General features: G+C 40.5%; 1 protein-coding gene across 3 annotated transcripts in view; it reads left to right on the top strand.

Annotated features, from left to right (window-relative positions):
• The window catches only part of plxna4 (plexin A4), a 250952-nt gene that overhangs the window by 160522 nt on the left and 63440 nt on the right, over window positions 1-26990 (top strand). For all 3 annotated transcript variants that reach the window (XM_032505050.1, XM_032505049.1, XM_032505051.1), the window contains exons 6-13: window positions 4717-4840; window positions 8131-8284; window positions 10621-10720; window positions 10930-11044; window positions 18501-18701; window positions 19530-19626; window positions 21253-21443; window positions 25091-25242. In XM_032505050.1, coding sequence (XP_032360941.1) covers window positions 4717-4840; window positions 8131-8284; window positions 10621-10720; window positions 10930-11044; window positions 18501-18701; window positions 19530-19626; window positions 21253-21443; window positions 25091-25242 — 1134 coding nt within the window. The remainder of the gene's footprint in view (window positions 1-4716; window positions 4841-8130; window positions 8285-10620; window positions 10721-10929; window positions 11045-18500; window positions 18702-19529; window positions 19627-21252; window positions 21444-25090; window positions 25243-26990) is intronic.

Raw genomic sequence — 26990 nt, 5'->3', positions numbered from 1 at the left:
GTGTGTGTGTGTGTGTGTGTGTGTGTGTGTGTGTGTGCACATGTGTTTTCTCCAGTGACATGATCATTTGATAGAGCTAAGGATGGCTGAACCTCAGCTTTGTGAGAATTTAATAGCTTTCATTTCCCAGCCTGCTTGACCTTCTCTATGCCTCACATTAGATATGCATTACACCTGAAGTCTCACATGGCCAGATACATCTGCACCCCCTCTTTATAGTATTCTCTTTTTCTACGCTCTCCTGACCCCTACAACCAGCCAAAAGAGATCAAGCCTGGTTGTCCTAATGCTTTCAAAATATAACAAGTATGCTTGATACTGACTTTTGACATTGTGTTTATTTTGTTGAATGGTGCACTTCATAACTTTTAAGTTTCTTGATTCAAATTTTGCCATTTCTGTTTTTTGCAGTTACTTGAACAAAGTTCTGCTCTTTGAGTTCTGGCTCTCTTTGTTCTCTGTGTTTTTTATCCAGTCTACAGTCACTTGCAGTACATCATATGCACATTTAAAAACCAATCTATGAATCAGTGGTTGTCAGTGATTTTCCTTTTTCAAGTTAAAGGCTACTTAAAAAATCATATGCATGTTACAAGGTTTTCAGTAAATTAGACCTGTTTATATTCATCACTTAATGGTGATCATGGATATCTTTCTTCTGTGTGCGCACACTGGACGGAATAATGTGATCATCTTGTATTGTAATCAATTAAATCATCAACGGAGCTAAATGACAAATGTTGCACAATGAAATATATTATCTACAAGACCATCTAGTTGTGAATGGCCATGACAGCCTCATCAGCAACAATTGCCGGGGCTGGGACCTTCTCTGCCCTCTCCTCTGTCTCACTCTAATTGTGTCACCTTATCAAAGACTGGGAGAAACAAGAGTGCAGATTAGTTTCCGTTCAGGGCCAATCTAATCCTTTCAGTTTGCTCTCTCATAATGTGTCATTGCCAGTCAGTCAAACAGTTCTGCACAACAGCGGTATTTACTAACCAAATGAATAGACGTTGGACATCCAATTCTTCACAAAAAAGATAGCCTCAGTCAGGCATTTTATGACAGTTATTCAAAATCCAAATCGCTTTGATTTCTGGGGTTCTCTAAATGGTATACTCTTTGATGTTTACAAAGGGCAGGATTGTTTCATATTGCTACAATTGATGCAATCTTTATTTCTTTCAAGGTCTGTGTGGATAGTAATTGAAAACAATTATCCAGTGCTTTGCTCTGATAATACTTACCTTTTACATCAGCTAAACCATGTAGGGCATTATCTTCGATGTACTTTCATTGAAGCCCCAAATCAGCCAAATCAGCTACATAAATTCCCCTTCACAGTGGTGTGGACATTTGGGTTAATCCAAATCAATATGTGTACATGTCCTACATATGGTGAGAGATTCAGTCAGGATGCAAGACCACTTCTTAAAGTTAAACATGTATCTGTTAGCTGGTGTCACCGACTGGCATCTCTGTACAGTTTTCTTCTGGTGTATACAGCGGTATACCCCCATTGACATTGTCTAACCCTTAGGGAGGCAGAGAGAGATGCAGACAAAAGAAAAGGCCTCCCTCATTCAGCTGAGTTGCAGTCCCTGCATGGTCCGTGTCTCGGATGTGAAAGTTAATAATTCAACCTGTTGGCTGTTTCATCCGACTATACCCAGCAAGTCTGTGACCTTCTGTCGCTGAGAAATAGATGAAACTTACAGTCCCTGCAGGGCTATATGACATCTCCATAGATAAACAGAAGTCACCCAGGCACTTGCAATACAATTCACTGGCTTGCACTACCACCTCTATTTATGATATTTTCAATTTAGTTATGTCTGAAATGGAACACAAAATGTGTACAGCAAAAGCTGCCATTGCAAACATCATGTTAGCTTTGGAACTGCAAGGATTAGTCACTTAGTTGTCAACTATTAAATTAATTAGTTTGTCTAAATTTATAAGAAAAAAAAGTGAATTTTCTCTGATTCCAGCTTGGTAAATGTAAATATTGTCTGGTTTTGTTACTCCACTATGACAGTAAACCAAATTTCTTTGAGTTGTGGATAAAACAAGATATTTGAAGTCATCATTGTGGGCTTTGGTAGCTTGGGCATTGATCGACATTTTTCACCTTTTCTGACATTTTATAGATCAAACAGCTAATTGGGAAAATTATCAAACAATTAAAAATGTAATATAATAAACTTAAAGATTAAAACTTAAATTAGGTACAATATGAGATCCCTATTTCCACATGTAAATGAATTAGTTTTAGCCTGAGATGGCATGACAGAAGGGTCTCATAGACACTCACTCAAGCGAAGTAGAGAATTATTCCAAAAGGGTTTGTGATCACTGATCACTTTTCTTTAGAATTATGTTCTTTGTTGAAATTGAGTGAGGGTATTTTAATATTATTAATTAATGTTATATTAGTGTTTTAAAGTTTTTTAATGGAAAATGTCCATGTCTGCTGAACATTTGCATAACAAGCTAAACAAATTAGCCCGTATCCACTTTTTAGAGCAGAGATATACACCCTCTCTAATGATAAGGTATTAACAGGCCCCAGTCCAGATATGCCAGGTCTAGTTGTTGTACTCATCAACTCACACTGCCTCATTACATCTTGTTGGCTTGTAACTGTATGGCAGATGATAAAACTTGGGGGCTGCACATTTTCACCAATTGTACATTGTGAATCACACACCTAGCCTAAAAGTGTTATTTGCTGTGAGATGGACATTAACAATTAATTACTGCAAGTCTTGGTTCCCTGCATCATCCTTCTGCCATTCCTCATCCCCTGCTGTTATTTACAGCAGCTAGTGTCTCATGACGTCATAAACCTGGGCCATTTAGATTTGGGCTGCTTCTGAAATAACTCTCTTGTTCACTCCTTCGCTATATAAATTTAGATATTGATATTGAGAGCGTCATCACTGATAAGTGTAATATCACTCAACAGCACTTTCACGTCTAGAAAAGGCATTGCATTGTGGGATTGTTAGTAAAAAGTAGCCAAGGACACTTCTTTTTATCTTATATTGTGGAGTTTTTTAAGACACTATATAGTGTGGCCTTGGAACTTCTTAACAGTATGTTGTGTAGCTCACGATGTAGCTGTAAATTAAAAATATTAAAGAGAAAAGCATATAGCTGCATATTTACTATGCCTGTATGTGTTTAAGAGACAAAGGGTGACAATGTTAGAATGGTATAAACCTTAATGCATCCATTTATTAGTCACTGGTCATGATTCACTCATAGTGGTGATTCACTTATAGAGATTGTGCCAGTAAACGTTAACATTACTGCTAGTCTTTATGGCATGAAATTCAATTTACAATGACACTGCAGAGGAACAAGCACAAAGAGAAACATTATTATACTAATACTTACACAAAAAACACATACACGGCAAGCATATGCACCTTTCTACATTGTTACTCTTCCATTGGTGTGAACAATAGACCTGTAGGTATGCAAGGAAACAAACCAAGTGTATGTATTGCTTGTATGTGGGTTTCTGTGTGAAAAGTTTGCCTGGGGGTACTTATACATTGTGGTCTTTTTAAATCAGTTGTAGAAAAGGAGCAACAGCCAGGAGTGATAGTCAACCACAAAGGAACCCGAAGCGATTAAACCCCTACTCAAACCGGCTTAACTGTGAAAGCTTCACAGAAAGCCAACAATGGTTTCCTTCCTTTAAGTTTAGCTTCTTTTTTGCTTTCTTTTTCCACTCTCCCTCTCTCCTGCACTATTTACCCCTCCTCCTGTTCTCTCCCTCTCTCAAACAGGATTTATACTTTTCTTTTACTTTATGTCTGTTTATGTCTTTATAGCATGTTAGGCCGCTTAACTTTTCAAACTCATGTCAGGTCAAAACCCACCCTCCCACAATGTCTCCAATTCAGGATAAAAAGTGTCTATGGTCTTACTTTATTTCAGGCATCAACCACCACTAAGATTTTTCTTTCATTTGTTCATTACAGCCTCTTTCTTAGTCTTTGATCAAGGGCACTCTTGATTAGTGTTTTGTCAGCCAGTTCTACTGTAATATTTAATTTATAAACCTTCTACTTCAAGTGTTTGGTGGGAATGAATTGCAGTTATCCTACCTACATACATTGATTAAATGATTAAACTATGGGGAGTTACCCTGCAGTATTTCAGGGGATAGGGTTTTGAACAGGAGCCCATACATTCCTCTTACAACACAAAATTTCCAGTTCTCCCAACTCCCCAAACGAGTCTAATGGACTGGGTTAGACCACCTGGTGTTTATTAAGAGGCGGAGGAATCTATCCCTGCCCTTCCACCAACATCCACATTTCCACCTGCACTTGGCATTGCCCATGAATGCCAGTCATTAAGACAGCATTACAAAGACGAGGCCTACCTCTTTCCCAGCCAACCGGCTTGACATCCACATATAGAGCAACCATTGTTTTAAATGCCACTGCTCCTGCCCACTGGAGATTTGGTTTCCTTTCACTGGCCACTGCAGCTACTACACTGCCAGAAAAGAAATATGATAAATGTGTCTAACTCTGTCTGTCAGAGAGCGGCGGGGCATTCTCTTTTTCCCCTGGTGTCAACAGGTGGAAAGGGGTAAGACCTGGTCAGGTTACGTCTGAACAACATGTGTGTATGTGTGTGTGTGCATTTTTCATCTGTGAATAACATCCCCTTTCTTGTGTTTTTTCCAGGTGCACCAGAAAGGAGAAATGCGAGCGCTCATCAGAGCCCCGTCGCTTTGCATCAGACATCAAGCAGTGTGTGCGTCTCAGTGTCCACCCAAACAACATCTCAGTGTCCCAGTTCAGTGTAACGGTGAGTGGATAGAAACACACTAGAAACAATGACCTGTTTTCTAAAAGTTGTTTTTGTCATATCATGAATTTCCTCTCATAGATTTACATATTCTTTATTCTTTAATTAATCTAGCTTACATTACCAGTGCAGATTTTCTTTACAGATGTCCTGAAATAGATGCTAGTTTTCATTACTATTTCTTTATTACTATGCTTCTTTCTTGTCCATTTGAAGGATAAAGTGGTTTTAAATAAGGAGTAATTCAATATATTTTCCATTCAATAAGGAAGAAACATTTGAACAGACATTTGATTTAGTGGAGCAATATTGCACTAAACAGTGAGGCTAGCTGAAGATGTCGCAAGTGAGAAAATCTTGTCTGGAAGGTTGACAATATCACACATTTAAGCATAATTTATAATGCGATGTAATTATGCTCTAGAGACTGATTAGTAGACAGTGTCAACTCTATAATACTGCTTTACATCATTTTACTGCCTGCCAACACGCATCCTTCAAATCCTGACCTTACAACTTACAGTCCCGGCCAGTGAAACACTCGCCCAACAAATGTCAACAATCATTAACAGCACACAGTTTAGCTCAGCTATGTTTATTGTGATTGTTGGCAACTAAATGCAAGAGCCATTTAATTTCAAAACAGCTGCCTGAATTGTTTTTGATTGGTTAAGTGTATTGATTTATGTGCAAGGAGCTCTGATAAGCTACTGCAGGAATTGTAGAAATACCAACATTTGTCTTTCAGCAGAGCCTGTGTCTGTGCACTCGTACCTGTGATGAGAGAATGTGATATATGACAGGTGCAATTTCATTTGTACAATGATACCCCCCCACCCTCCACTCGCGTTAAGTGGCTGTGTAGGTGTGTGTCTACATGTGTGTATCCCTTTTGGTGTTTGCGAATTTACTGCAGGTTCAGGAGAACAGATTGACATTGTCTGAACAAATTCTACATCTCTCAAGTCTTGCTGTTTTTCTTTCTCAAACCTCACTGCACATATTAAAAGCTGTAACAATGAATGTTATAAAAATCCCACTGACCTTAACCACCTTAAGCAATGTCACATTTCAATTCCCATGCCCTATATAACGGTGGTTAGGAAATAGCTTTGAATCTCACAGACTAAGTGCATAAATATCCAAAATGATTTTCTAAGGTCAAGCCTGAATGGTTTTTCTCATGTGTTGCTCTGAGGGTCACATGAGAGGTGTTCAGGTGTCACCCTAATGATATTTATGGGGTGTGTGGGTGTGGGTGTATAAGGCTGCTCAAGCCTGATCCTTTAGAGAGTGTTAACCTTTTCCAAGCAAGCAGGCTTTACCCAAAGGCTATGCCACACATCTCCCATCCAAGTGATTGCAAGGCAGAGCATTCTGCCAGACAGACAGGGGCTCATCCTCGACCTTTGTGTTATTAAATAATTGTTTGGGAAGATAAGCCAAGGCAGTCTCTAAAGAAACGGAGACAATCCACTGCTGAAATCAGAAACATTCATTCTCTCTTTGTTTTTTTCACAAACAAAAACATGACATTATTTCTGGTTAAATGCCGGTAAAGTTATTATTGAGTTGGGTTAGTGGGTTTGTTTTTGTGTGGCGGATGTTTAATTAGTAGGTTTTTTTCATATATATTCACATACAGTCCGGCTGTGGCGAGGCTTGGCCATGACAACTCAAAATGTAATTGAGGAAACTAAAGGTATGGCGTCTTAAAAGGGAAAATACATTAAAGTGAGAGGAGAAGAAGAAGGTGAGAGGTAGAGTGAGCAACGAATAATAGATGGTTAAGAGAAGCCCGGTCATGCACTATTCATCTTCTGATGGGAAGCTGTTTAGCTGTTTATCTGTTCACACCCGCGACACTGTCTTTTCATTAAACAGCAATATAAAAACAGCGCAGGTCAGCCCTTCTCTGCTGCTGAGGTAGCTTTCAACCTCACATCACAAGTGTATGGTCTATGGACTATGGACTGCGCCTCAAATCAATGCCTAGACCAAGGCCCACTGCAGACTGCTTTTCCATCAATATGTATATTTTGGTCTTGACCCCACTCCACCTGGCTTCACTACCCTCTTTTTTTCCTTCTTGTTCAAGGACAGTGTTTTCTTTTCTTTTCTTTTCTTTTCTTTTTTTACTCCTGCTCCACCTGAAGCCAGTTTTTTTCTGAGATGCAGAGAGAGTTTCCACAGTGTTTTGAAATGAAGAGGGAAGATTTGCATTCTCTGTTTCTCAGAAAGTCCTCTTTCCCTTGCCTCTCCAGCTGCCTGTATGCTCACCTCAGTCTTCCTGCTGCCTCTGTCCCCATGTTGTCCATCATCTCTTCTCATCTCGCACTTTGTTTCCGCCATTTACATTCCATTTTCTCCTCATCTTTCCATGTACTTTATCTTTCTGTTTTTATAATTTCTTTCACTTTTCCAATAAAAACACTCTTTTCTCACTGACCCAGAGAGATGATAAATGATAAATCCATACAACATTAACACTACAAGGCATCATAGGAGGTGGCTAGAATTGGAGAGGTACTTTTGGCCATCACATTTGATTTATTTATTTCAGTTTTAAGTTCATCTATATCTTTCTGCACCAGAGTGTTTTGTCGTTATTTGGATGTTAGGGCAGGATGTATCTGATGCCTGATCATATGTTAACTGCTCATTCAAGAGTCCCCAAGTGGCTCCTCGTGCGGCTGACCACCCTGCAGATGAACCGTTACTCTGCACAGAACTTTGAGCTGGGCTTCTCTTCTGCAATATTTTTTGAAGAACATATTTTCTCCAAAATTGATCTGAAGTCCTCTACAGATCTGGGAATCTGAGCACTGTTGTCACAGTTGAGGCACAGATTTATCACGTTTATTTCTGACCATAGGTACAATTATAAAATGCACTTTGTCATGCTTCATTAAAAGTATTTTGCTCACCCAGTAGAATGTGCGCCCCATTTAGGCTGAGGCAGCGACACACCCCCTTTGCTGCATGTATTTCTCTCCCCTTATCCTGTCTTTAAGCTGTCCTGTCAATAAGGCCATAAAAGCCCAAAAAGTATTTCAAAATGATGAATGGTTTTCACTGTGATGTGTGCTGTTATGAACGTGAAGCCATTAAAACTTAACTTAATCACCGCTATTATTGTTTTGTTTGCACCATAATATTAGAGCTACTAATCACTTTAATAAGCTCATTGCAATCTTATAACCAGGCAATGACTATGAAGTAAATGTTGAGCAAAATGAGGCAGAAAATACTGACAGCTTACCACTTTTTTATCTCTCCCTTCCCTACAGTTGGTGCTGGAGGCCCATAATGTCCCAGAACTTTCTGCAGGTGTCAACTGTACCTTTGAGGACCTGGCTGAGATGAATGGCTTGGTGGAGGGAAACCGGATCAAGTGCTACTCCCCTGCTGAGAAAGAGATGCCACGCATTATTGTTGACAAAGGTAAGAGTGGACTTATTGCAACCTTTTTGCCCATAAAGCAACAAACTGAGATCAGGAAATATACAATTCCACACCAGCCAGCATTGGATGTCACATTGTTGCCATTTGGTTTGCATCGTAAACAAGTACAGAAACTGTATCTGTGTACATGACATCAGCACCTATGATAATTTGGAGGAAGACAGCTATTATCCTGATAAAATATCATTATTTATTGTAATATTAGGAAAAATATATGCAAAGAGTGATTCCCAGTGTAAACTAGTTATTAACAGTAAAGCACCTGTTGAATACAAACATACATATCTGTCATGAGAGCATGCATGAGGCAGAGGCATGCTAGTCCTAGGGTTAAGAGTACTGGATGAATTTGTGTTTTCTCATTACCATCAGTAACTTAGTGGGCCTTGGAGCTCTGCCTTAGGACATGTTTTGATAATTGAATGAACCTAGTTAGGCTGCTGTGGGATCTATTTACCACCCTCCCTCAAAGTGAATATGATCCAGAGGGAGTGATATTACCCCAGTAAACCCCAGTGCAAAAAGGAGAATATCAAGCTGCAATACTAAATAAAAAATAAGTGTTTTTACTACAATATTTTGGCTAATTTAGTGCCTGGAGATTACATAGTCCCTGCAGACAATGTCACTGTTTCGATTCCTTTCAGGAGACAGTCAGCTTAAACATTTCTGACAATATTCATTCCACAAGCAAAGAAGGGAAGATGTATTTTTTTTTCTCTTTCTAATTCCCCTGCTCTTCATCCCCCTCTTTGTGGTCGACTAAGCCTGGTCTGATTGATCAAAGCTTCCATCAGGGAAGGCCTGTCCCCAGGCAGGTAATCCTTCATCACCAACCCTTAATGTGTGCTCACGTTAAGATAAAGAAGATGCCATCTCCTTCCATCCGTCCATCCACAGAAAAACAAAGTGAATAATAATGAATGAAAAGAGAAAATTGATGGTGCTTCATCAATAATGCACAAAATGTACAGTACATACAAAGGAATGCTCACTGATGTCAGAGAGCTAAAGAAAATGGTATTCACACTTGCCTGTCTGTCGCTTGCAAAAATGTTTTCTGTGAATTGTAGATATTGGCGCCAAGACCACGAGATAAGTATAGTCTAAAGTGCATAGAGGGGAAGTGAGCAGATCATCATGAAATTACAGTACTGGTGAGACCGTTTAGGCCTGAGCTGTACGCATGCACAAATATTCAAATTTCCCTTCATTTATTCAGTGCACCCATATTAGCAGAGCTTCACACAACACCACTGCAATAAAGTAATCCTCAGATAGACAGCACACATGTTCATATGTCAGGCTGACAGGGTGCCTGAGGGAGCTTTGGGGAATTAAAAAAATGTGTTTAATGTTTGCAATGTCAACCACATTTAAAGCTGGTGATGCTGCAGTCATACAAACATAGATGTATAAATAAGCTATGTTTGGTTGGAAAAAGGAAAATAAAGGAGAGACATAGATGGAGTGAAGATAGAGGGAGGGATAGACAGTGTTAGCAGGCTTCAAGGTAACATTTAGGTGGCCTAATTAGGACAGATCCGTTGTCAGTGGTGCTTTACTGTGATTGATGAATGATTCCTTCTTTGTTAGAGAGATGGAGAGAGACACAGGGGAGAAGAAGGAGTCACAGTGTGCGTGGAAGAAAGTAAGGAAGGAAGTGAAAGAGACCTGTGTTTAGAGAGAGAGTGGAGATGAGACAGACAGAGAGATACAGAGATAGTGTAGAGACAGAGCAGTTAGATGTGTGGATGTGCTGTTGAATTAAACATGAACTCCTTCATTAGGGCCAGACAAAAGGACACACCAAATACAGGTGAGCTGCAAGCTCACAGACAAACACACAGTAACATAGACACACAGAACACTGTTACTGTTTTATCTTCTTTCCCCAATACATAGTCAAAGACACTGTCAAAGACTTTTCCAGGGGAATATTTTCTATCCCATGGGAAAAGCGTCTGCACCTACTTTTATAGTCTCTTGTGAGGCGGCAGGTATAGGGAGACTCAACCCAACAAAACCCTTCTACTCTCTCTCTCTGAAGATACTGCCTTTACCACTGTAACAGGCTAAGCACCTGTGGCTCAAAGTAGTAGTCCTCTCTTCTTCATGGGAAAATGTAATATGACCAGACACTGAAAAAGATATGTGAACAAGAGAATAAAATGATTATCTTACAAGTGTCTACACACTGACTTCTGAAACAAAAGAAAGTCTTGCTTCCAATAGTTCTTATTCTTTTTATTCTATTTTTTTTACCTGAATACACAGCATTCTACATACTTTTAACTGTAATGTATTTTCTCTAGGTGACCACCAGATTGTGCAGCTCTATCTGAAGTCCAAGGAGACAGGCCTGGCCTTCGCAAATACCAGTTTTGTTTTCTACAACTGTAGCGTGCACAAGTCGTAAGTCTTTTTAGAGCTCTTTTAGTTAGCAGACAGCTTGTCATAATTCCCATCCCTTCATATTGATAAAAGAAATTGACATGGATTTTTATACTGTTGAAAATTATATTGTATACATAAGTAAGTTGAGCTTTTGTTCTCAAGTGTATTTGCTGCTGTTCAATACTAATTCCCAACACTGTCTTCCCTCTTCTCTGCTTTTCATGCAGGTGTCTGTCATGTGTCAGTAGTCCTTACCAGTGCCACTGGTGTAAATACAGGCACGACTGTACCCATGACCCTCGCACATGTTCCTTCCAGGAGGGCCGAGTCAAGAAGCCAGAGGTGAGTCCCAAGCCAAAAAGGGGCGATTAAAGTGTTTTACTCGATTCGCTTTTTTCTTGATTTTATGTTAACTCAAATTATTTGGCCCCAAACCCCCCTGTAGATGTTGGTAGGAGCTTAACCCTCAATGGAGGGTTAAGCTGTTGTCAGGATTCCCAAAATATCTAACAGCACCTCTGCCTCTAGGTTCACAGACATTTAAACGGTAGCCCAGTAAGACAATGTCAAAGAATCCCAATAGTTTTTATTGCAGCCCATCTCCAGCCTGCTTCTTCGTAATGGGCCAGTTAAATAATAAAACACAGTGGAATAAATTGAGGGGTAATGTTTGGCTATGTGACACTAATAGCTATGATTCTAGGTTTCACATGTAAAAAGAGTTATGTTAAAAGGATTGAGACACCTTTCAGATGTAGTGCTTCCATCTGGCATGAGTCTCTTGGCATGTCTCGCTCTTGACTGCACATCAAAGGGCAGTGGAAACTAATAAAACGGAGCCATTTTCTCTTGCCCATCCCTATTCCCTGTGACAGCTTAGTCTGTGTGAATTATCAATAGTATTGGCAGCCAGTTCAATTCCCGTCGAAGCAGAGCCCACCGTAATTAGGCTGCTCTGCTGCAGAGGACAAGCCACTCACTGGATGGGGTACATTTAGCGAATGCCCTTAACCCGCCCACACCGTGTTCTGTGAGAGTGGTCTCACTCTGATTTAGAGGCACTGCCACAGTGGCAGCCGTCAGCACAGAGCAAGGAGGTAAAGGAAAGTTTGGGTAAGTGCCACATGTATGTGTGCAACCTCTGGTGTGAGCCTGTGTCTATCAGTGTGCTTTAATATATTTTTACGTGTTTGTGTGTTTATCAGAATAATGTTTGTGCCTGCCAATACCCTGCCAAATCACGGTAGTTTTCAGGGGAAGGCTTTTACAGGGAGTTAGTGGCCTGTTAATGCTAGCCTGAGGTGAGCTATGATGAAGATCACTAGTGCTCATGTCTGGGTTGGCAGACGCTGCACGACGGGAAGGGACAAGCTTAGCCAGATTGCCTCCTTTGATGAGCAGTCTGCTCTCAATTGTGTTATTCCACCCATGTTTGCCCCAAGCCATTCAACCTGCGCAGATTATTTTCTTTTTCCCCAGCTCCCATTATCCTTTTGAACCTTCTGCTTAGTCAGGTCCAAGCCTGATTCTTTGCAGGTTTACTTTTCCAATTAACTCATGGGCTGGTGGTCAATATTGACTGAGCATAATAATGTCTGAATTCACTCCTATTGTGTTGCTGACTAAAAGAAAACCATAACTAAAGCGACGGGGATTTGGTATTAGCACATTAATGACATCCTTTTTTTGATGTGTTGTTTCAGAAAAAGCAGGTGTTTTGCAGGCGTAATGACTTTTAATTTGCTTTTAATTAACCCTCAAATCCAAGGTCATGTATTGGCTGCCGGTTTGTGGTTTGTTCGTTCTGAATTAATGATTTAGACACACCCACATACAGGCTTAAGAACAGGCACAATCTATTATTCATAGAATCATTCCCAAATTTCATGATAGGCAACAAGTCAACTTTGCTCTGTGAAATGGGATGGGCCCTTTCTGCTGCAGATAACTTTTAGTGTACTATTACAATTACGGGATTTCAGGCAGGGATCTGAATAATCCCTTAACACTATGCTAATGATCACGGCCATGTAAATCTCCCTACTGGTTGAGCTTGTTCTTAGTATGCATGGCAGGACAGAGTTAAAGCCAGGCCTGGGTGTACAGTGGGTGCCTTTTTATTCATGCCAGCAATGATATGGGCACACAGATCAGACGTTTGCCTGTTGGCACATTAACTAAGGCCACGTCCCTGTTTGCCCTCCACACATCTCAAGGACTTTGCTGTCCTGATGAGCCTCACTCACTGACAAAGAACATGCATGCAGCTTCACATGCATGGAATAAATAGCCAAATGTTATTTCTGACCACTACTGTTGTGTTTATTATATGAATAGGCTGTGCTTTTTTATCCAAAGTCCAGGTTTTGTTTTCTGCATATTTATCACTTATTCTAACTGCCTCCCCCATTTCAAGTGCACACATAGCCTCACCTAAAGCAACTGAAACTAAATACACCTCTGGTTGTCTTAAAACCAGTAAAACCATGGACCAAAACCATTCTTCTTCTTCTCTCTCCAAATCGGCATTATTATATCCTGAGCTTTTGCCAAGCATTTCCTTATTATATTCATCTTGTAAGGATATGCAAAACAAAACCAAAATATTGATGTTACTGAATAAATATCACTACCTCTTAGCACACGCTTGCATTAGCAACTTCTTTTTTGTGCTGTTGTGATCAATTCTTGGGGGTTTGTTAACCAGGAACATATTGATCACGGGATCAAAATAATTTTATTTAAGAAGCCAACAAGCCAGCAGTAATAGCTGTTAGATGCCAATATGAGACAGGAATGGGAGAGAGAGATGCTTTCTTTCAATTCTTAGACAAATCAATGGCATAAATTCAGACTGCTGAAGAGCCAGTTGAGTATGTGCAGAGTAAAGACCAAAGGGATATGTCAAAACTGAGAATGAAAGCAAATGAAACCACATAGGGATCTAGAAACATGAGCATTCAAATGATTAGACAGGTTTTAAACAAACCTCCATATTAGTTAAACTTATTTGATGAAAAAACAAAAGGCAAACTGTTAAATGATCACCCATACTGACTATTAACTTCAGAGCTACATTTAATAGACTTACTATTGTTCTTACCGTGATTGTATGTAAACTCAGTGTAGCGGGACTATCACCAACATTTCAGGTGCACTTACTTTTGTTTTTACTTAAAAAAAAAAAAAGTGGTTCAGATACCGGTAATCGTTCTGAACTGTTTGTTTACAATCTGGAAGAGCTTCTAAAGACTTTGTTGCCCGGTCAGACTTAACTGTTGCAATGTTGCCTGGTTCTCAGACCTCGGCAATTAGTTTAGTGAACTGAATGTTATCATAACCAATAGAAATGGTAGGCAAAACTGTTAAAGAAAAACCCAAGTTATAAATAATTACAAAATACCTTTAAAAAGCAAGGATAGAGATGCAGGGAGAGAAGCGGGATAGGTATTTGGGGGAAAAAAGTTAAGGTGAGGACTGGACGGCGGGATAGAAAAAAGGTCAAGATAAGCAGGAAAGGAGGGAAAATAAACAGAGAGCAAGAGGATGTCTTTGCCCTAGGCTCTGTAGGAGATGATAAAACAGAGGCCAGTTCAGAGGAGCTCTTGGTAACCACTAGGTGTGTGTGTGTGTGTGTGTGTGTGTGTGTGTGTGTGTGTTTGCGCGCGCGTGCGTGCGTGCATCGTGTAGTGTATGAAAACTGAAGATCCTCTTCATCTTCACACCTTTCACTGCTATAATTATAGGTATCTCTCTTTTGCTCTCACCCTCCCTCCTCCCTTGCTTCCAACTATGCCAAGGGCTTTTACATTCACAGTTCCCACTACGCTGCCTACTCTCCGTCACTCTCCCCCTCTCCACCCTTCTCACCTCCTACCAGCCTCTAATTATCAGATCTAAGTAGGTCCCCAAGAAAAAAAGAAGTCAAGAAAGAGAGGGGGAAAGAGAATCATTGAGAAGGAGATGATAAGAGAAATGACAAGAGTCAGTGAGCTAGATAGGAAAAACAATATGACCTGGGTTTAGAGGGAGATAAATGAAAGAGGGATAAAGCATGCGCATGGAAGAAACAGAGATGAGGTCACGTCAGAGAAAACAATGAGTCAGTAATACAGAGAGGAAGAAGGAAGGAAATAATGTAGATCAAAAAGAGAAGTGTCATGATATTGGAACTTCTCTTTCTAGGGCTTTAGTGTACATCCTTGGTTAGATGACTATAGGGCTGTCACTGAAGTTCACACAAAGATACACACACACACACTTAAACACAAACTAGTCTGCTTTAAATATAATCACTTCCCACTGACAGACCAGGTATCTCTTTCTTCAGCCAGGAAAGATACCCAAATATCCAAAATACTAAAACATTTTCTCACTTACTTTTACTGCTAACCTCCTTTTTTAGGGGGCAAGCAGTCAGCAGTATGGAGCTTGTTGTACATTTTATTTCTTGTGCATATTTGTGTGTGTGTGTGTGTGTGTGTGTGTGTGTGTGTGTGTGTGTGTGTGGTGTGTGTATACATGTATTATGTTGTTTGCTCCTCTGTTATTTATCACACTTGAGTCGTTGGAGATTTAGAGTATGGGGAGTGGAAATAAACGCACTGACATTAGTTCAACTTGAATGTTGACATAATGCTTGACAGGCAACAGCGAGCAGTACTGCCAACACCACCAGCATCAGTGGCCAACTACGATATACACGTGTTTGTCCAAACAACTGAAAGCCTCAGGGACTGCTGGCAACGATCACAATGTGTTAGATTGGTGTGTCCGAGTGTGTATGTACACATACAAACAGAAAAATCATAGCTAAGTAGGAGAGAAAACACACCATGCCAACAGCGTGCACACACACACACACACTTGTTGTCGAAGCACACAAGGCAGCTGTTTTTGCTTCCATGATTTGCGGCGGTGAATTAAGATTTTACTGATTTTGAGCATTTTGTGTATTAGTGGGTAAAGCCTGTTTCACAATTACTGTATCTGTATGTGTTAAAGGATGTGTTTGTGTGTCAATAGGATTATCTACATGAGACTAGCATGAGACAAGGATGGGTATTTGGATCGTAGCAATACAATCACCCCGATGTCAGTAGAAGGTGCTAATGAAAATGTGTGTGTGTGTGTGTGTGTGTGTGTGTGTGTGTGTGTGTGTGTGTGTGTGTGTGTGTGTGTGTGTGTGTGTGTTTGGGGGTGTGTGTGTGTGTGTGTGTGTGTGTGTGTGTGTGTGTGTGAACGTACGTGTGTGTGTGTACTTAGCAGCTGTTGAAATTAGCTTTTTCAAGTTTTTCATCTACACAACATGCTGTCATGAAGGCAGATGATTCAAGAGATGCTGTCTGGCTGTGACTTGTGACGTTTATCGTCTACCGTAATAGGATTCCAAGGCTTTAGTCTTTATTTATGTGTTTGTGGGCAGGAAATCAACAGGAGTGGATAGTGCACCTGTGTGTGTGTGTGTGTGCGTGCGTGCGTGTGTGCGTGCGCGCGCGTGCGTGCGTGTATATGCACAAACGCACATGTCAATGTGTGTTAACCTTAAATTTGCTTGCATGTTCTTTATAAGATAGTGTAGTATTAGTGTGGGTTTTTGGGTTTAGTTTAGTTACTTTAGTGCGTTTTAGCTGTGATGCTCTCTCTCTCTCTCTCTCTCTGTATGTGTGTGTGCACAACCCTATCACCATATGCCACTATCAGTGTAGATCTGTGTCTTCAAGATTTAGCTTAAGTCACCATGTTATACTCCAGTGCTTTCCATGCCATCATTTCCACAAACCAGATCAAATTTATTGTCCCTATTGTTCAAGTGTATTATCTTGAAGAGATTAAAAAGTGATTAAAAATCGATTGCATCTCTCTTTGCTCTCCCACTCGTTTTCATACTCCAAATATGACCCTTTGTTCTTAGGAAAATGAGATTTGGAAGAGCAAACACAAATGCACCACCTCTTCCTTCCTCTCCACCACTGAGCTTGCTCCCCATGTTTGTCATTTATCTATAATGACTTTGTGAATAGTGTCACAGAGTGTTCCCTCTCTCTCCAAGCAGCCATCTAGTCAGTCACTCAACCTAACCCAATCAAGTGGCTTTTAATAAACTTCAAACAAGTGTTATCACCCAGTTCAACATGCGCTATGCTTCACTCCCCCCCAGCTCCATCCATGCGGGGGGCTCACCTTATCTTCTTTTCTTCTTTTCACCCTCTTTCCTCCTGCTTATTTGATATGCTAAAGCTCCTACTGTCGCACATGCTTTATGGTGTTTTTTTGCCTCTTTCAGTCACTCTGTTCTTTTCTTGTTCGTCTCTCTCATTTTTGCCTATTTCGCTCTTTCTCTCTAACCACCGCTCTTTAGAGAAAAAAATGAAACTGTTTCCATTTAACTATCTTTACCCTCCTTTGTCTCCCTCTTCACCTTTCACTTCTGCTTCTCAGTCACTTTCCTGTTCTTGCCACTGCCTTTTTTCATTTGTTCTCTCCGTCCTCTGTTCATCTCTCCTTTTCTCCATCGCTTCCCCTCTCCTCACCTGTCCCTCTTTCCTTTCCTGTTCATCTTTCAGCCAAGTCATAGGTGCTCTATATTTAGCCAGCTACTCACACCTGAATTGATTGGCTGTTAATTTTAGATCATCAATTGCTAAGTGACACATTTCCCCTTCTCTCTCTCTCTCTCTCTCTCTCTCTCTCTCTCTCTCTCTCTCTCTCTCTTTCTCTCTCTCTCTGTGATTCATTATTGCCTAATTACTGCACAGGCAGAAATCAACCTGATTTTGATCCATCAGAGAAATCTTTTCTCCATGAACGAAAACATGAACTCAAAAAACAAACATTCATTGTCTCAAATAATACTCCCCTCCTGTGGATAATGACAGTGGAGTACGGTACTCCTCTGTACTCCAAGTACCTGTTGAGCCAGCCCTTCACTCACAGTGAATATGAGCAGGTCCTAGGACCGTCCAACCAAGAGACTCAGCTGATCTCCACCCAACAGAAACTATCATAAATAAAAGCACTAAAACACTGAAAACAGCACAGGTTGAAGTGGATATTCCATTCAATTAAACTAATGTTGGTGAAGTACTGGCTGATCTGGTACCTAATAATAATGAGATACATGAATAGAGTGTTGATGGCTCTGTGATTTTACAGTACACTGTACAGTATGTCAGTCATGTTGTAGGTATATTTGTAGTTCAACCATGCTCAGTGTCTTCAAATAGATTCAAAAATGTTGATTTTCATATTAATATTAAAAATAAATGGGAAACATACATACTATATATACTTGTATAATGAAATGACATTAAAAGACTTCTTTACTGTATTGTATCACTAACAATATAATAAATCTTTCTTCAAACTAGTCCATTTTAATAGAGAAGGGCATGTATTTGTAATTCGTCTCAAATTTCAGCACACAGAGATAATATTAAGTCAGCGTTTCTGCATTTTTTGACTTCTCTGTGCTGTGATGACAAACTTGGCGGCTGATTGATCAACATGTGCACAGATTTCAAATTAGGTATACATATGATGTATAACATACATAGGGGCCAGATTTACATTTGTGGCAGTGGAGCATAAATTAAGGTTGTTATCTTGCCAACATTTCTTTAGTTCAAATCCATAAACAATAGTTGTGTACTTCACTGTGGGCCTCAGGTGACGGGCAAACTGCACTTCTAATGACAAAGGGACATTGCAAGATCTTTTCAAGTAACATTAATTGCAATTACCTCATGAGATGGCCCGTAACACACATTCCCACCTTGTGTTTTTGTCTCTCTTCTAGGGGTGTCCCCAGTTGCTGCCTGCAGATAGGATTCTGGTGCCAGTCAACGTGGTAAAGCCCATCACCCTACCGGCAAAGAACCTCCCCCAGCCCCAGTCTGGACAGAGGGGGTATGAGTGTCTGCTGACCATCCAGGGAAACGAGCACAGAGTTCCTGCCCTGCGTTTTAACAGCTCCTCAGTGCAGTGTCAGAACACATCGGTGAGGATTAGCGTGTGCATGTGTGTGTGTATTTTACTTGCCAGCTTCTATGGGATGTCATTATTGACCACAATCCACCAACACAATCTCTATAAAAGCACCCCATTTATATAAAGTGCTCCTATAAAAGTGATAATATCTGTTCAATCTCTCTTGCACACACACACACCCACATACATACACAGTGATTTCAGCTGAGGGTTCCTCCTCTTCTAGCCAGACATTGGGTCAATGAGAAAAGAGTCTGACTTTGTCTCTCCTGCACAGCCATCCCTGCGATCATGCACCATTCACTGACTGAATAATGCATTGACAGCAATGAAAGACTAGCATGAAAAAGGCTTTATGCTGGTCTTGATGCTAATCGTCTGTTGATACAATAACATATAATCTTCCTTTCTATCTTCATCACTCTGGGTGTGTGTGTGTGTAGAGATCTGTGTCTGCCGGATTTGTGTGTTTAATCACAGCACAATCCAAATATTGTACTTTGATTGAGCAGTGAAGGAGGGAAACTGTAATTTAGAGGAAAATGATGATTCTAGCATGCTGCTCGTGTTACAGAACCGAATGAAACATAATCTTGTCTGTGAAAGCTCTCTGGTGTGTATACTGTGTGTTTTGGATTCAGAGTGTGAGTTCATGTGTGTATTCACTGTGTCTACAGCCACCTGTTGATGATGCGTTTTGCATTCAAAGGAGTATTGTTATACCAGAGCCTTTTGGACTTGGAGATAATAGACAGTTTAAAGTAGCTCAACAGCTTCTCGCTCTCTTGCTCTCTTCCCCATCTCTCCATATTTTCCTCTCTGGTTGCCATGGTGACAGTATTTCTATGATGGGATGGAGATGAGCAGTCTTCCAGTAGAGCTGACTGTAATCTGGAATGGAGATTTCAGCATTGACAACCCCGCCTACAACAAAGGTGAGCATGCACAGAGGCACGAACTAGCGCATACTAAAGTGCTTGCACATACGCACGCACGCACGCACACACACACACACACACACACACACACACACACACACACACACACACACACACACACACACACACACATATATAGTGGACATAGTATCTTATAAACTCTCACTTATACAAACACACATAGACACAAACACACAGTAAATCTGCTGCTTCCCCATTGTTGCCCTTGGAGCCGGTCTCCATGACAACAAGCGGGCAGTGTGCTGAGAATGCAGCATCCATCCCCTGAAATTGCGATGTAGAGTGGTTAACCTTAACATATTCTCTCTTACGCTTTCCTTGTGTAGGTCTCTTTCCCCTCCCGTCTTTCTCCATTCATCTGTCTGTCTCTACTGCACTTCACTGTTGTTTGTCTGTCTTTTCCTTACTCTCTAAATTCCATTTTCTTGCCTCCTCATAAACTTTATTTCTTTCAGCTCTGTCAACACCTCTCTGTCTGCTCCCTCTTTCATTGGTTCACTTTTCACAAATTCAATGTACTTTACTACTATGTGCATACATTTCATAAGAGCAGTAATAGGGAAACAGGAAATGGGGATATAACTGATCAAATTGCTACTAAACAACTAATAATAACAAGCACATCTAAATTATTAGTCCATGCTGGATTTCAGTGGGCAAACAACTAGCAAATAATACATATTGCTGCCTCTCATTTTTTTCTGTCCAACTCTCTATCTACTCACGTTAGATGTGGAATGACAGCTCTGTGCTGAATTTTTAAGCTTTCAGCTGCTGAGCTTGATTCAGTTTGGCCACTGGTGATCCACCACTATGAGTGATTCATGCTGGGAAAGAGCAGCATGCTGGGGGTTGTAGTTCTGTGACAGGAAAACAACACATTTTAACCTAAGGCAGTGGGGCAAGGCATAAGAAACCTATTGTTTAAATATGGATGATATGCCAACAAGGCACTGCTGTAAGGCAAAATTTGTACAGTATTTGTGTGTTTGTGGATGTGTGTCTGAGTCAAATACAAAACATATCCTTGAGCATAAGTGTAAAATGAAAGAAGCAACGATAGTTAGGGAAAGAAAGGGAGATGCTTGAACTGAAGGGTCTTTCTCTATCGTCTCCCAACCTTTGTTCTCCTGTGGAGGAAGCTGCTCCGAGGACATCATTTGATGGACAGATCACACATGCATGCATCTAATGGCAATTAAAAAGAAAATGGCTGGCCCGTTGCCATGGAGATGATACGTTAAATGTGTGGTGAATGGGCAGAGGCAGCAGTGTAGAAACTCAAAGAGAGAGAGGGAGTATGTAGATATAATGATAGATGGAGAAATAATGAGACAAAGGTATCAACAAATGTCGCTCTCAAAATGTTCAGTTTGTTCGCATAATCAAACAGAAGCTGAGAGACATTAAGAGATTTGAGTAAACAACTCAAATTTGAGATGTGTTTTGAAGTTTGTTTGTCATTTTAGAGGCTTTGTATTTGCTGTTCTATAATCATTCGTACAAATGTTTTTCACTTGAGTTCTGAACTCTTTCTCCCTCTGTGGTTTCCTTCTTCCCCTTTGTTTCTTTTTCCCTTGTCTCTTTCCTTTCCACACACAGTCCATCTGTACAAGTGTGACGCCCAGCGTGGAAGCTGTGGTTTGTGTCTGAAGGCAGATCCGCTCTTTGGATGTGTTTGGTGTAAAGGAGAGAACCGCTGCACCCTCAAACAACACTGCCCCCACCCTGAGAACCAGTGGCTGGAGCACAACGGCATCAACAGCAAGTGCACCCACCCACGGATCACACAGGTGGGACACACACCAGGGCACAGATGTATTAGCGTCCACAAGTTTCCAGTACATACTTTTCAAATAAGAATTAACTTTATGCCAAGCGTTGCCAACTTTGTTTTTAACTCAAACACTCAAACTCACACACACACACACACACACACGCATACGCACACACACGCACACACACACACACACACACACACACACACACACACACACAAATAATTACAGTGCACTGATACATATACTCATCAAGTGGGACAGTGCTTATTTTTGACATAGTTTACTCCCATCTTCCTTTCAATGGAAACATAGAAACACTAGGAAAGTCCATGTAGGACCTAGACAGAGACAGAAAAAGACAAATCATCGTCTTTCTTGCTAGTTATCAATCAACTCTGCACAGATGGTCCCTCAAACCCCCACTTAACCCAGCAGGCTCCTGAAAACCACATACACCGTGAGAGGCAAATGGACCTGACCTGTGAAAGACCTATAAAAGGGGAAATAGCAGAAGGCATACGGGTCAGTGAGATGGAGGATAAGAGGATGCAAAGGAAAGATGGATGGAAAGATGCCAAGATGAAAAGAGATTGATTGGGTTTACATGAAGGGGGGGTGACGGATGGGTAGACTGAGCTATAAAAGAGTCATTTGAGGCTGAAGATGTGGAAGAAGACCTCTACGCCCTCCCAATGTCCCCATGGTGGATATGAAGGTCCTCTCTGCATCCTTCTTACGAGGACGAGAGTTAGGAGCAGACGGTGACTGACGAGATGAAGCAAAGGAGGGATAAAAACAACAGAGGGGAATTCTTTTTGGTGTCCTGTGGAGTGATGAGTTTGGACGGAGAGTCAAAGAGGGATACCGAAATGGAAGGATAATCCCTTCTCCGCTGTTCACTCTCCTTTCTCTACATCATCCTAAATAGACCTGAATACAGATAAATGGCCAACCTTGGTGGAGATTCACTGAAAGCAGCACCATAAATTCCATTGTTTCTTGTAATCTTGAATTTCCACAGATCATTCTAACTTGATGGGTTTCAGCAGAATTTTCAGAATGTTTTCTAAATATAGGTGGATAGTCAGAGGAAGATAGCTCCAAAACAGGGAACTGAACTACCTTTTCTTCTACTCATTGATACCTAAACCACTGGGATTATTTATCCCAACAAAATTAAATCAACTCTTGAAGAAGATGATGAGAAGATGGTGACCCTTGTTGCTCTTATTAAAGATTCTGAATCAGTAAGGTGCACTCTATCATTCTTTCACTCCACTGTATGTCTTCCCCCCGAGCAGTGGGTTCATTCCTGGAGATGGGCCCTGTATTTCTCCTTACATCCCTGAGGTTGCAGTAGGGACTTATTGCAGCCTTCTCACGTCCCCCATAAAAACTGTCACTGGGTGAGGAGTGAGGACTTTTCCAAGACGACCGGGGCTCTAATGCATTCTAATACGCTTCATTATAATGACATCTCCCATCAACAATATGAGAGGGAGAGACTCACATAGAAAGATAGAAAGAGATGGAGAGAGAAGGAGAGAGAAGTGATTAAGTGTTTGCCTCTACCCAACCGTCAATTATCTTGTCAAAGTCACAAATCTAATCAACGCCTCATTGCATCTCTCCCTCTCTTTTTCATTCAGTTGCTTCCTTCGTCTTCTCCTACACTATTTCACTTTAACTCTTTGTCCCTCTCCATCCTCCATATAGATAGCCACGATGCAATATGTGCTGTGCAATTTTTTTAATTGCATGTATTGTTGCCCCATTACCAGAAGGCTATTTTCATTAAGATATGAACAGGGAGCCTTATCAATCAGAGACATTGAACCATACTATAACAATATCTTCCACATGGCAGCCACAGGATTTTTGTTGTTCGTGACCTGGCTTGAGCTTGCCTCTGTCATTCAAATGGCTAGCCATAAAAAATAAAGCCACACACACGAACACACTCACTTAGTACTCTACCTTTGAACATCGCAGGGGGTTACGCTGGCAACTAGAAACCGAGCAGAGGAACAATGGCAGTGTCAGCCTAAGTGAAAATCCTTAGGATCACTATTTTTCAGGGGGATGGTGACACAGCAGCATTTAAGCTGGGACCCTTCTATTTGACAGAGACAGATAGAAACAGACTATTCTGTGTCCGTCTCTAACATCCATCCATATGGGCCGGCCTGATAATGTGTGTGCGCACACTCACGCTGGCCAAAAGTAATTGTGTGAGTGAAGTGTTAATGGATGTTAGAACCGCCTCATCAACAATGAGATATGTTACTGATAAATCAAAAGGACACTGTGATTACTGCAAAGATGTCACCCAATGCCAAGTTTTAAGTTAATCTTGTATAATATATTGACATGGTTTTCAGTGAATACAGGATTGAGAAATGACAATCTCTTGACGCTAAGTCTTGACCCATTAGCTGTCACTTCAGCTGTGATTTCATCATCTATTTTCTCTTTTCTGCAGCCGTCTTTCCCGTCCCCTCACCCTTCAGCAAAGTCATGTTTTTCTTCTATGCGTTACATAATGTGTGAACAGAAAGCACTTATCCCCAAAGGATTTTAAATATGAAACTTAAATTTATCAATATCATTCTTTACCTTTTTGTCCTGCTACACCTGAGTGGTCCACTGGATATTGCTTTTGCCGACATCCTTCATTATTACAGTAGTTTCACAGGAACCAAAACACTAAGAAGTAGGAACATTGTATTCTGACTGGCTGACACTAATACTCTATCTCACACCATTTGGAAAGTAAGGATTTTGACTACAAAATTCTTAAAAAGGAGTATTAGACACCAGTTAAAATTCATGTTGACATTAACATTCATCATTGCTACTTAGCCACTATTTGTAGAAGCACTTTTCATGATTATTACACTACACTGTATAACTCTCCTAATTGCTTGACACATTAATTTCAGATAAGTTGAAAATACAGTTGTAATTTAACATATTGGTCAACAAAGCTGTTTACAGTATGGGCAAGTGGTTGAGAAACATACTGCAACTACTGGAGATATCAAATTGGAGAGACAAATTTTGTTAATAAGTTAAAATAGCTTGGCAAATAAATTTAAGTCTAGGATACATATGTCACAACACAGTATTGCCATTATTTGCCATGTCAAAAAGCAATTATATCAATTTTATTTCTGGTAAATTTTGGAGAAACAGAAAACAAAGAGAGGGAAACAAGTTGACATAAACAACTACAGGGGTGTCCTTTATATCTATATACTGTATATCTATACTATTACATTTACTCATCTACAATTTTCCCATATAACATTTTTCTTTAACAACTGCGAGTGTCCCCACATGCCCCGTATCTTAATAGATGGTTTGGCTCTTAGCTCATTAGTTCAGGAGCATGTGAAGGCATCGCGCAGGTTAGAGCTGCCATTCTACCAACGTCACACAGTCGACAACTGCCTGCAATTACATCTTACCGCCAAAACTGCCGCTAGAAGCAACCTAACTAAAATCTTACTGACACCAACTATTAAAGAGCTTCTCATCATCTTCTGTCACACATGCTTTCAGTAAAATTCTTTGTGCAATGCACAAATGTTTGTTGTTTGTGAAAACAAACAAAACCACATCTCCAAAATTTATAATCTAGATTTAAATTTCGACAGATCACACCTTTGCGGGGTCCCAGGGAGGGAGGCACGCTTGTGACTATTCGTGGTGAGAACCTGGGACTGGACTTCAGAGAGATTCAGGATAACGTGAAGGTGGCCGAAGTGGATTGCACTCCCATACTTGAGGGCTACATTCCTGCTGAACAGTAAGTCATATTTTACATTAATGACTGAATATAGAACATTGGAAGCACTATGTAATAAATAGCACATCCTCGCCTTGTCTTAATTTATGTTCCTGCAGAGCAGTAAGTCCCATTTTAGGCAGCAGCAAGTTGAAAGAAGCTATTAATACAACATATACTCATAATTACAGATTGTAATTCACAATTTTGTCAACTAAAATGTACTTATAATCATAATATCTATGAACACAGTATTTTCCAGCTGCACTGGAACCATAGGGAGAAGTCAAACTATATTTTGTAACAGCAGCAAAGCTGAATCCTGAATTCAGCATAATATTTCTGCTCTCCATTTATTTGCCATAATCCCGCTGAAGGCACTTTGACCACAGCTAAACCCCTCATGCCCTACAGGGAACAAGACACTTGAGTCACACTATGGTACCTGTGTTACCCACACAACAGAGCCACAACAAGTTGGCCTGACCAACTGGTCATGAGTCAGAATGGTCACCTCAAGCTGTTTTTGTGCATGCGTGTCTGTGTGTCTGATTGTAAGGCAGCAATAAAGAAGGTAAGTGAGTAACAGAGAGAGGGAGGCTATGACATGAATGGTAAACTAATGATAAAATAGCATTACTCCCAAAACAAACCGGAGTTTGGTTGGAATATTGCATCTTCACTGTGTCAAACATCAATAAAGAGAGTGGTAGACATATCTATAGATTTCCGTGTAATAACTCAACAGACAACAAGCTAGGTTGAAATCAAGAAGCCATTCTTTACTTTGTGTTGCTGTACAGACTGCTGGTACACACTTCCAGTCTGCTATTCCTAAACCCACCACAAGGTACACCCGCAAACCTGTTGCAACGCAGCCATGACAACACACTCAAACTCCCCCCTTCTTAGACTTACACTACTGGTCAAAAGTTTGGGGTCACTTAGAAATTTCCATTGTAGATAAAATACCAGCTGAGATCAGTTGCATTGTTTTTTTTAACCAGGGCAGCAGTTTTCAGATTATATTATGTGTTTACAAAATTGCAAAAGGGTTCTCCAATGTTTTTCTAGTTAGTTTTTTAAAATGATACCAGATTAGTAAACAGAATGTGCCTTTGGAACATTGGATGAATGTTTGCTGATAATGAGCAATGTAGATATTGCATTAAAGATCAGCCACCCACTCAGATCAGCTTTTATTCTGTCTGTAATGGAGTGGTATGAAATTTTGTAAGTGACCCCAAACTTTTGCGTGTGAGTTAGTCAAACATGGTAGGCATACTGAACTAAAGAAATTTCCCACTAATATATACACACATTGCCTACTTAACAGTCATAATACATTGTGAGAGCCTGAGTAACATACAAACAAAATGGAACAGGGGAATGAACCATATTAAAGTGTCCATATTATGAAAAAAATCACTTTTTCTGGGATGCTATTTTGTGTCTCTGGTGCTTCCACACTCATACAAACTTGGGAAAAAAACAATCCATGCTGTTTCGAGTGAGATACAGGTTCCTGAATGTGTCCTGCCTTCAGTGTCCGTATGAGCTGTTTAAAATCTGCATGGCTTTCTACGTCACAAGCTGAGACAAGGTGGTTAACCGCAGCATGCTAGCGTGTTCTCAATGGCAAAACATTGCTACAACACACACTAGTTCCCCATAATCTACAAAAGAACAACTTTCATGTCCCTGTTCTGCAGGTATTCCACAAGTACACCATCATTTATCCCAGCTAATCCTGCCTTGTACTGACCAAA

This window comes from Etheostoma spectabile, chromosome 23 (genome assembly GCF_008692095.1).
Source record: "Etheostoma spectabile isolate EspeVRDwgs_2016 chromosome 23, UIUC_Espe_1.0, whole genome shotgun sequence".
Lineage (NCBI taxonomy): Eukaryota > Metazoa > Chordata > Actinopteri > Perciformes > Percidae > Etheostoma > Etheostoma spectabile.
Note: the sequence above shows the minus strand (reverse complement) of the source record. Positions and strands in the feature narration are given on the sequence as shown.